At 40.0% G+C, this 12,130-nt stretch overlaps 1 protein-coding gene across 1 annotated transcript; it reads right to left on the bottom strand.

Annotated features, from left to right (window-relative positions):
* LOC114706644 (olfactory receptor 51M1-like) lies at positions 1-999 on the bottom strand. The gene has a single exon (XM_028889137.1). The coding sequence runs from the start codon at positions 970-972 to the stop codon at positions 1-3; it is 972 nt and encodes a 323-aa protein (XP_028744970.1). The 5' UTR covers positions 973-999.
* Positions 1,000-12,130: the final 11,131 nt, after the last annotated feature.

Below are 12,130 nucleotides of genomic sequence, written 5' to 3' on the forward strand. Positions count from 1 at the left end.
TCAGTGATGCATTTCTCTCCAGGACTCAGAATTGTCCTTTCTAAAGCCCAGGAGCTTTATGATTGCCCTTCGGATCTCCTTGGTCTTAATACTATATATGACTGGGTTAAGCATGGGTGGTACAAAGAGGTAGATGTTGGCCATGAGAAGGTGCACAGCAGGTGGAGCATGTTTCCCAAAGCGGTGCACCAGGGACAGCCCTGTCATGGGCACAAAGAACACAAGCACAGCACAGAGATGTGAAGTACATGTTTGGAAGGCTCGGATCTGCTCCTCTTGGGAAGCCAGTCCTGCCACAGTGTACAGGATGAAGCCGTAGGACAGTGCAATGAGTACCAGGTCCAGCATCACAGTAAACACCACCAGTGACAGTCCGTATAGGTTGTTGAAGGTGGTGTCTACACATGCCAGGTGTATCACTTCCTGGTGTAGGCAAAATGAGTGGGAGAGGACAAGAGGTCCACAGTAGGGAAACGCCTTCAGGAGGAGGACAATTGGGATAAGGGCTACAGGCCCCCTGAGGATGACACACAGGCCTGCCCTCATGACTCTCTCACCAGTGATAATGACCGAGTACCTCAGGGGATGGCAGATGGCCACAAAACGATCAAAGGACATGACAAGGAGCACTGCAGACTCCATGAAGGAAAAAGAGTGGATGCAGAACATCTGGATTTGGCAGGCTTCAAAATAAATGCTATGGTAATTGAACCAAAAAATACTCACAGTGGTGGGCAAGGTAGACACTGATAGCCCCAGGTCAGTGAGCGCCAGCAAGGAGAGCAGATAGTACATGGGCGTGTGCAGACGAGGGCTGGTCTTAATAATCATCAGAATGAGACAATTGCCTGAGATTGCCACCAGGTACATCAAGAAAAAGGGGATGAAAATCCAGTGTTTAAAGGCTTCCAAACCAGGAAAGCTACTAAGGTAGAACATGGGGCTAAAGTGAGTAATGTTGGACAGGACCATGAATTGAGAAGTAACAAGATACTGGGCTGGAATTCCTCAAGGATAGAGCTGAAAATAAATGGATATTTCTGATTATTAGTTAGCTCTTCAGCTTCACAAACACTCACATCTCTGTGAGGATCTTTGCAGTTATCTCTCACTTTACATCCCCAACCTCACTCAGTTCTATGCTTTAGCCATTCACACCACATTACTAGAAATTTCCTTGATAAAATAACTGTCACTAGGCGTCTCCCTTGGACTTACAATAGCTCTCTCCCTCTTTCCATCCCTCCCTCTCTCCCCACCCACTTCTTCATTTTACTTTTTTGAGACAGTGTTTCTCTGTGTAGCCCTGGGGGTCCTGTAATTCGCTCTGTAGACCAGGCTGGCCTGGAATTCAAGAGATCTGACTTCTGCCTCCTGAGTGCTGACATTACTTTCTAGTCTTTTCTACTGGCTTTTCATCATTTCCATTCATTAAATATGGCTGTTTCCATCCTTAGGCTTTTTTTTTTTTTGAATTCTCTAATATTTCTCCTTAGGCAATAAAATTTACTCTCATGGTTTCATTTTCCATCCTTATTCCAAAAAGAATTGAATTTGTGACTCTACAGTTTCTCTTTTGATTTCCAGATTTGTATGTAGTAGCATGAGCAACATCTGTAACGTGATGTTTCACAGCTCCAAGCAAGGTAAGAATTTGTCTTTTCCACCAAAGTTTTTAGTATTTTGTGTTGCTTATCTTATAGGTATAAGTCAAATTATTGTTTTTTTCTATTTGCAAAGCTGGCAGTATATTCTGATCATGGCTTCCCCTCCCTCACTCCTCTCAGATTCTTCCTGACTCCCATCCACTCAAATTCACACCATTATTAATTATGATGGTGTGGAAAATATAGGTAAAAAATCCAGTTAACACATGAGAGGAGGAGGGATAATGAAAGGAGAACAGACTTTCTAGGTTATGCGTTAGTATTGATCATTGATTTTTAGGTACATTATACAATTCTTGATGAGATATAGAGAGCATAGATGCTAAGAATTATGTCTAGAGGATTGTGAGAAGGAGCAAAGTCAGCATGTACTAAAGTTTTCAGTGATATGCCTGGGAAAGTGGTTGGTTGAATAAAGAGGAGAAGTGGTGACAGTGTATGAGGTAGTGCAGGAGAGGCCATAGGAGGATATCGAAAGAATAAAAACAAAGACCAAATGAACCTGGGCAGTGGCGGAGAACAATTAATCCCAGCACTCAGGAGGCAGAGATAGGTGGATCTCAGTTCAAGGCCAGCCTGGTATACAGAGCAAGTTCCAGGACAGCCAGAGCTACACAAAGAAATCTTGTCACATTTAATAAAAAGATGAAAATTATATTTACAAACAAGCAAACGATGAGAAAGACCAAGATGAGCCCACATTATTTCAGCCAGGGAGTGAGAATATTTTGCTCATTTGTCCTCTCCATTTCTTTAGTAGCTCTTTATTCAAGTAAGTATCCCAAAACTTATTATTTGTTATAATCCACTTAGAGAAATGCTCTTTAAATACATTCGTAGGGGCCTATGTCTACTATGTTTTTAAAATGTCTGATTTATTTACATTAGTAGTATGTATTTCTGACCATGCCTTACCTTTTTAAGTTCCTCTCTTAGAAGTTTTGTTATCATATTGGCTGGTTCCTATCTGATTCTTATAATAGTTCCCATTGGGCTCTTTCTTCATTATTCAAAATGTTCATGTTACTTAATTTCCTGACCTTGGACATCTTAAACTTCTCATTTATTACTTGTTATTATTATAAAGATGCCAGTAAATGTTTGTCTCTAATCCAGATAGCTCTGTTATGTAGCCAGCCTGAATCACTGTCTCTTTTTGAGCTGCTTGTTAATGTGTGCCAATTATACTTAATACATTTACCATTGAGTTCACATCCATCATCCCATATTTAATTTTCCTCTACTTGTGATTTTTAGACATCACTTACTGTTTCCAAGTATGCACTGCCATTTTTTCACTTTTTCTATTTTTTAACTGAATTCAGTCTTTCTTACCTTTTAAATTTCCTTTCATTGATTCCTTTGTATTTATCTTTGTAGTCATCATTTTAGTTTTTAGTTTCCCCCAAACCATCTTAACTGATCCCTCTGATACATAATTTGCAAAGTCTGGTCCTCCATCCCCAGAGTCCACCCCCTACTCTCACAGCATCATTTGGAAAATGCTACCTCTAGGCCATTATGTCAGTCCTTCACTGGCTTCCCATTCAGCACACTAAAGAGCTGTGGTAACAGGTCCAGTTTCTTGAGGTCAGGTGCAATTCAGAAAGAGTGCAAAACTTCACACATATGTGTTTCTCATAACTACGAGTCTTCTATCACTATCTCACAGATGGGACTTAAAGCCATGTCTCAGTCCAAAATACATTGTCCTACTGTCATCTACATAAGGACATAAGAGTCTGTAGTATTCTAGTCCTGGCCAGGCCCTTCCTGCTTTCAAACCATTCCAAACCCATCATTTATTTACTCCACTCAGCATCCTCACATTATTATTTCTTGATGCCCTATGCACAGTGATTTTGCCTTTTATGTTTCCTTCTTTCTTAAGCAAACAACAGCCCTTGTTCTCCCATCTAGTAAATACTTGCTGATTATTTAAGCCTTAGTAAAAATATTCCTTCTTACCGACTTCTCTACTTCTTTGTGTAGAGTTAGATGAGTTCTCAGCACTCACAGCATACGTTTTATGTAACACTACTGAAATGCAATGTATATATGTATCTCTTGAAGAAGTATTTGCTTTTCATAGTTAGATAGGGTATATATACATTAACATAGGTACAAACATGTACAAATAATGTATGTTTTATAAACTTTCTTATAGTTTGTAAAACATGTATTACTTATCAGTAATTAGTAGTCTTTATATATTGTAGTGCTTATATAAAATATAATGTTGTAGAAAAATAAAGACATGCATATAATTATATACACATATTAAAATTGTGATTATATATTCATGAATATATTTATAATTATATATACTTCACAACTGATCTTTTTTTAAAAAAGATCTATTTACTTATTATGTATACAGTGTTCTGTCTGCCCGTATGCCTACATGCCAGAAGAGGGCACCATATCTCATTATAGATGGCTGTGAACCACCATGTGGTTGCTGGGAATTGAACTCAGGACCTCTGGAAGAGCAGCCAGTGCTCTTAACCTCAGAACCATCTTCCTAGCCCCTTCACAACTGATCTTTGACCAGAAGACTAAGAACATTGTATGTTAAAATAAACTTTATGTTACATGAATTATTTATACACTACATATAACAGTTACATGTCTATATTTACATGTGTTCTTCATATAAGTGTATTTAAGACTAATGATTTAACTCCTCTTTTTTTTTTCAGCCAAGTAGTCTAAGATCCCTGGATTCCAGGGCAGTGCTTACCATGTGGTGAACTCTACCATACAGTATTTGCATGAAGAACTAAACGAAGAGATGAGTGGACATGCTGCTCACCGCTTGTCCCTCCTGACTGTGTCTGGAGTCCTGGGCTCAGCTGTTATCACTGACTTCCGTGTGACATGGCACAACAGACAAGGGGAGGGACCTGGTGAAAGCAAGAAGTCCACAGAGACAACGATGGGCCTGGACTTGTGTAGCACGAATCGTTAGAGGGTCTTATTAATAAAAACAAACCTAGAGCCAGGTACTGGGGTCAACGCTGGAAGATCAGAGAAGCAGAACAAGCCACAGCTTCCTCACCTTACCAATTCCTCAGCTGATCCTGTTTCCTCAGACTGGAAGCCTCTGTGTTCTTATCCAAATGGACCTTAGCTGAACTGCTTCTCAAAAGCCTGAAAGCCTAACCAGCCTAGTTCTTGGTTTTCATGCCTTATATTCCTTTCTGCTTTCTGCCATTACTTCCTGGGATTAAAGGCATGAGTCACCATGCCTGGCTATTTCCAGTGTGGCTTTGAACTCAAAGAGATCTAGATGGATCTCTGCCTCCAGAAGGCTAGGATGAAAGGTGTGAATGCCACCATTTTCTGGCCTCTATGTCTGTCTAGTGGCTGTTCTGTTCTCTGACCCCAGATAAATTTTTTGGGGTGCATGATGTATTGTGGAACACAATATCATCACAGACTTGCTCCTTTTAGAAGGGAAGTTACAGGGAATTTATGTTGGCAATGTTAGACAAATGTCCTCGAAGGGAGACCCACACTCATATCTCTATTTCCGCAGAGGAGCAGAAGAGTCTGTCCACCAATAAACTGTTATATATAATGACCGTGCAGCTGCAACACTCACAACAGAGCAACTATCAGTGAGATCTGAGAAGGAAAGTTCTCAAAATGGGGATTTTTGACATTCCATGAGTAATTAACTACCTTTGCCATACCTGTTTTTTTCTTCCAATTTAGCATTTGCTATCTGTAGAATGAACTATTGGTAAAACACTGTTCCTTATGAGTTGAGCATAAATATTTGGACCATATTCCTTATCTTGAACTCTAGAAAACATCCCCATGATAGCAGAACATGCCTTTTTTTTGAGTAGGGTAGAAGAGGACTGTGGAAAAGGAGTTCATGCTTGGATAATTAGATTGTCAATAAAGGTTTTCAGCATTGATGCATGCACATCAAGAGCTTGATTCCCTGCTGTGTTTGCTGGCTGGAGACACAAAATGTGCCTAACATATGTGTTAGTTAATGAATGACTTTTGTTTAGGAGAGAAAGAGTCACAGTGTGTGTAGTTGACAGCTGGGTAATGAGGGGTACATGCAGACCAGAAAGATGATCATTTAGTGCCAGTGGGAGGCTAATCTGTAGGCATGATCCAGGAAGAGGCTGGCTAGCACTGAAGCCACAGTCATGAAGACAGGGCACCAGTTTCCTAATCATAAGGTAACATTGCAGATGGTCTCTATTCTCCAGGGATAGAAGGCCCTTTTCTCTGACCCTGTCCTTGGCTTTCACTGAGAACATCAGAAGTAGAGAAGATTCTATGGAGAGCTCAGATTTCATTTTTCAAGAGAATAATATTTGAGCTACAGTGAGGGAAATATGGGCAACACATTTACATAAGGTCACTTAAACATGTATGGGAGAAGCCCAAATCAGAGTTGAGATCACCTCCTTCCGTGCTCACTGCTCTTTTGGGACATCCATCCATTCTCCACTTCCTGCATATCCTCTACCTCCCTTTTATGACTCCCTACTACTACATCACCCCAACAGAAGATAGTGGTGGACACTCACCAACTGCTGTTAATTTTAAAAACATGAAGTCACGGCAGTTTGTACCATAGGCAAGAATGGTCAGGGAGAGGCACAGGGCTGGTTTCGTCAGGGAATATTTATCCTCCTTCCTCTGTGCTTGTAAAGCACTTCATTTCAGCTGGGAGAACTTGAGGACAAACAAGGAATCCCCAGGGTGGGACCCATGTAGGCAGAAGTCTTTCATTACCTCCACTCATCCCTTCTTCTACAGAGTCTCCTGAAGCTATAGTGTTCATACTTTGTAGGGCTGGGTACAGTAGTGACAGTCACCTTACCTCATTGCACTTTCCCATGCTTTATGAAGAACCAACCTCATTAGCTGTGACATTACTCCACTCCCTTTGTTTACAGCAAAGTAACCCATAATTTGCTACAAAGGCTGGGTATGACATATGAGGGGGTTATATATGTGATGCCACATTGTCTTCTAAATTGCTCATCTATTTGAAGCCCAGTCATAACTACGTCAAATATCTTACCTTCCTACACTCATTATTTACTCATTGTTTATTTCTGCTTTTTCCTATTGCTAAGTAATTCATTTTTCTCTGCCAGTCACTCTATTTTTGAGTCTGGAGATCACACTACTTTGATCACTTGCTGTACAATGGACCTCAAATGCTTGTGTAAGTTCACACTTCAGGCTTTCTTAAGGCTCTCTACTCAGCTTTGAATACAAAGAATATTTTCCACATGACCAACAGCAGTCAGATTTCCTAATTGCTCTTGCTTTCTCTTGCTTTACTCCTCTGATGTGAATATCTCATCTTTTGGCAAAAATTCAATTTTACTTCTTCATAATATGAATAGTCAGTATGCTTGCTTTTCTTTCCTTTCAAAACACACAAAGATGGGCTTTTAGAGACTGGCATGAAAATGTATCGTATCCTTCAATAGAGAAGTGGACCAGAACTGTGTGTGTAGAGTCTTTTAATGCTGATTTTACTGTGTTTATTTATAAAACCCATATAACAACTTCATGCTTTTCTGAAATGAATTATATAATTGAAGGCCTAGTCTCCAAACAGTAGCATTTGACAGACACACTGAAACAGTCAAACAACAACAAACAACAAACCACATATCATTTCTACTTCTTTGTTTTCCCAATTGATGTTTAGGTTTATTTGATCATACTATAAATGACCTATTTTGCATGTTATCTAAAATTAATCGTTCACATACATTTTCATCCAAATGTATGCATTTAGTACTTTCTGTGAGGAACCCTGAGCTGGGTTCTGTAGGTACATGCTGATCTGACTTCCTTTTATAAAGCTTACACTTAATAAGGAAGATAGGTGTTCTATTAGAATTTGTAAAAACTGTGACTCTGCATTCAGTAGGAAAGCAGAGGTTGTTTACGAAAAACTGGGACAGAATGAGAGTGGTGTTAAATCACAAAGCAACTGCCCTTAGCTCTATTCCTATTTCTCTGGGTAATGTTGTGGTCTGGGAGATAGATACAAAGTGAAACAATTGAGGGTAGATTCATACGGGGTTATGGAATACCACTCTAAGAGTGAGTCATTTAAGGCTTTAACCTGCAATGTATTGGATTCTGTTACTAAAGTATCTAAATCAATTACTATAAGATATGTACAAGATTTAGTTACCACAAAAAATCCAATATAAAAGTTTTCTGTTTGTAAATGTGCTAGTGATTTTTAGTACATGTAGTATTTGGAGGGGAGGAGGGAGGGAGAACAAGAGAGAGAATTAATGAAACAGACAGAGCTCAACTACCATGCTTCTCACAGATGTGGTATCAGTTACGCTTAAAGTGGCCCCTTCCCAGAGTTGATATCCCCCATCTGGTTGAGCCAGGCTTGACTGGAACTTGAGGCTCCTCCCAAACTGAAGCAGGCAAAGCACATGCTGTAGTTCTCTAGTTCAGCCACGGGAGGAGGGTTCGGCCCAAGGATAAGGTAAAATTCAAGCCAGCACCAGAGTTCTCTTCAGCTCCCACAACCGTTTTCTTCTGGTGGATGCTATGCTGCCATGCCGTCTATACTTGCCACACAACCCTGAGAACACCTGACCCATTCGTTCTTCATGAATAATCTATTTCTCTCTCATATACACTCACACCCACATTCAAAAAGCCCTGAACAAAAAATCCTGACTTTGATGGAGACAAAATTATTCTTTAGTTCATTCAGAATTTAAAGAAATAATCGCTGAGGCGTAAAATTTCTCCGAGGGCTTTCATCTTAGCGATACTGACCAAGCCTTAGTGCTCCTTTTGACTTGACATAAGCAGACCTTAAGAGAAACCTTCACTTACAGTCCTCAACATCCCCCAGACTGCTTCTCTTTGGGGCTTTCTGCAGTGAGAAACATCAAACTCACTCTCCCCTACCCAAGGCCCAGGTCTGGTGAACTCCAGTGTGTGACGAAGGATTAATATGGGTCTTTAAGGCTGGAATGTTGATGTTGGAGTTTACTTCAGTGCACCCCCACCACCCTGTCCACTGCATATGTGTAAGCATGCTCAGTCTAGAATATTAATAGAGCAGTAGTTGCTACATTGCCCAACAGAAGTCCTTTCAGAAAGCTCTCCTTTCCTCAAACCCTACACCACCCATTCATTCTGAAAAGGAACCAATTTTCTCCCTTATGTCTGTTTATTAGTGGATTGCTGGCTAGTCTTATATCAACTTGACACACAAACTAGAGTATTCTGAAAGCAGGGAAACTCAATTGAGAAAACGTCTTCATAAGATCCAGCTGTAATGCATTTTCTTAATTAGTGATTGATGGGCGATGGCCCAGCCCATTGTGGGTGGTTCCATCCTTGGTGCTGGTGGTCCTGGGTTCTATAAGAAAGCAAGCTGAGTAAGCTAAGAGAAGCAAGCCAGTAAGCAGCACCTTTCCATGGCCCCTGCATCAGCTGCTGCTTCTAGGTTCCTGCCCTGTTTGAGTTCCTATCCTCACTTCCTTCCATGATGTTGTCCAGCCATATGGAAGTATAAGCCAAATAAACCTCTTTCTCCAACTTGCTTTTTGGTCATGGTGTTTCATCACAGCAATAGAAACCTTAACTAAGACAGTGGACTATTGAGCTCAAAGATCTCTAACACTCATCTTACTAAAGCAGATCTGATATTTCCTAAACACTTGTTCCTGGGTCAGTCCATCATCTCCTAGGGAAGTCACGTTAGGGAGAAGGTAGCTAATCTAAAACCTGATTGGTTTGTCACCCAATTGGTGGCTAAAAGCCTGTCACAACCATAGTGCAGCTTACTGGACACGAGGCCTTATGCACCATTGGGCTACAAAGGACAGGTTTTTCTATAGTGAGTAGATGTAACAAAATTAACAAAACTTCTAGAAATTACTTCTTTTATTTTTTGAGACTATAATTACATCATTTTCCCTCCCCTTTCTTTCCCTAAACCCTCCCATGTAGTCCCTCTTGCTCTCTTTCAAATCCATGGTTTCTTTTTCATTAATTGTTGTTACATACATTATATGTATATACTTATATATTCCTAAATATAATCCACTTAGTCTGTATAATGTTAATCATGTGTATATTTTCAGAGTGGATAATTTGGTGTTGGATAACTAATTGGTGTACTCTTCCCTTGGGAAGACTATTTCTTCCCCTCCAGCTTTCCTTAGTTGCCTGTAGTTCTTCATGTAGGCTTGAGCTCTCTTGGGTTTTTCCCCAACCACTTTGGCATGTCTATTGTTGATGTCTTTCTCAGCTCATGTTTAGGCAGCCATGAGACTTTATGGGTGTGGCTTCTGTCAATATCACAGCACATTCCCTAATTCTCTGGCTCTTACAATCTTTCTGGTCCCTCTTCCACAATGGTCCCTAGGCCTTGGGTACAGGAGTTATTTTGTAGATGTATCCTTTGGGCTGAGGTCTACAGCTCTGCATTTTGATTGGTTATGGTTTTCTGTAGTGACTTCTGTTTGTTTAACAAACTTTTAGACATGACTTAAAAGGAATGACAAAAAGAGCCATTGGTTTTAAAATGTTATAACAGAAATAGTTGAGAATTTCAATGAAAATTTCAAGAAAAGATGATGGGTTGTAGGTTGACATAGAGTCTATAGAATCTGGAAATTGTCAAGATTTTCATCAGGCATCTGGACAGTCTTCCAGATTTGACAGAATGTATTGTTCTGAGACTGAGTAAACACATCTTTAATGTCTTTGACAGTCAGGTCTTATTTCAAAGGATGGCTGCTCTGTGAATCTGCTCAACTCAACCTCTGACCTCTCCAAGTCTCTTGCAGCAATTTATTTTGAGGTTAACCAAAGCCATTTACTTCTGGGATCGTTGCTAACATTCGTTGTCATGTCACCTTTTTCTAAATCATTCTCCTTCATTTATCATTACCCTCTTCAAAAATGTATTTCCCATAGAATTATAATTAATAAGGTGGCATTAATTTATCAGGCCCTACAAATGAAGTTGAAATTTCCTGCAGGGAAAGAACTGCCCTAAGAAAGGATAGTGTTTCTCCCTCTCCACAAACTCAGCAGAAGGACCAGGATGGGAACAACAAGTCATGCACCTAGAGGCAGAGTTTGCAGAAGCACTAGTTTTCAAGTCCTTCAGGAGCAAGACTGTCAATCGTAGGTCTCTGACATCGAGTCCTCTATAAACACCACTGTCGTTCCACTTTGGGCTATTTTGCTTTGTCTGACCTAGTAATGATAACTATAAAGCAAGAGAGGCAAAATCATTAAGAAATTGTTTTAGAGCCGAAGATGGTGGCACACACAGGTAAGCCTAGTACTTGTGAGGCTGATAGAGGAAGATTGGAAGTTCCAGGCCAGTCTGAGTTTTATGAGAAGTTTCAAGCCAGCCTGGCTTATGCAGTGAGACTTTGTCTTAGAAACAAAAAACAACCAACCAACAACAACCAACCAACCAACAAACAAACCAAAGAATAAAACAGAAACAAAGAGAATAGTACAAAGAATCAGTGAAACAAAGAGTTGGTTCTTCGAAAAAATCAGCAAGGTAGACAAACCCTTATCCAAACTAACTAAAATGCAGAGAGAGAATATCCAAATTAACAAAACAAAGATGAAAAGGGAGACATAACAACTGACAATGAGGAAATCCAGAGAATCACCAGGTAATACTTCAAAAACCCATACTCCACAAAATTGGAAAATCTAAAAGAAATGGACAATTTTCTGGATAGGTACCATATACCCAAATTAAATCAAGACCAGATAAACAATTTAAATAGACTAGAACTCCTATGGAAATAGAAGCCATCATTAAAAGTCTCCCAACCAAAAAAAGCCAGGGCCAGATGGTTTCAGTGCAGAATTCTACCAGAATTTCAATGAAGAGTTAATACCAATACCCTCAAATTGGTCCACACAATAGAAACAGAAGGAATATTGCCAAACTATTTTTATGAGGCTACAATTACCCTGATACCAAAACCACATAAAGATGCAACAAAGAAGGAATTACAGACCAATCTCCTCATGAACATAGATGGTAAAATACTCAATAAAATACTGGCAAACAGAACCCAAACACATCAAGACATCATCCATTATGATCAAATAGGCTTCATCCCAGAAGTGCAGGGATGACTCAACATACAAAAATATGTCAACGTATTTCATCATATAAACAAACTTGAAGAAAAAAAATCACATGATCGTCTCTTTAGATAATGAAACATCCATGGACAAAATCCAACTTCCTGATTATGGTCTTGGAGAGATCAAGAATACAAGGAACAGGGTGGAAGTGATCACTGATTGGCGGATGCTGCTGATTGTGTTCTAAGGTCGGAGTGGGTCGAACTTTGCTCTACCCGAACCACTTAGCTCATCCTTCTCTTCCATTACCCGTGGCGCAGAGAGTCGGGGTGGCGGCTGCGTCAGCAAGG

This window comes from Peromyscus leucopus, chromosome 1 (assembly GCF_004664715.2).
Source record: "Peromyscus leucopus breed LL Stock chromosome 1, UCI_PerLeu_2.1, whole genome shotgun sequence".
In the NCBI taxonomy this organism is placed as follows: Eukaryota; Metazoa; Chordata; class Mammalia; order Rodentia; family Cricetidae; genus Peromyscus; species Peromyscus leucopus.

Coding starts and splice junctions, on each gene's coding strand:
- LOC114706644 (XM_028889137.1), bottom strand. CDS start 972: ATGGTCCTGTCCAACATTACTCACTTTAGCCCCATGTTCTACCTTAGT.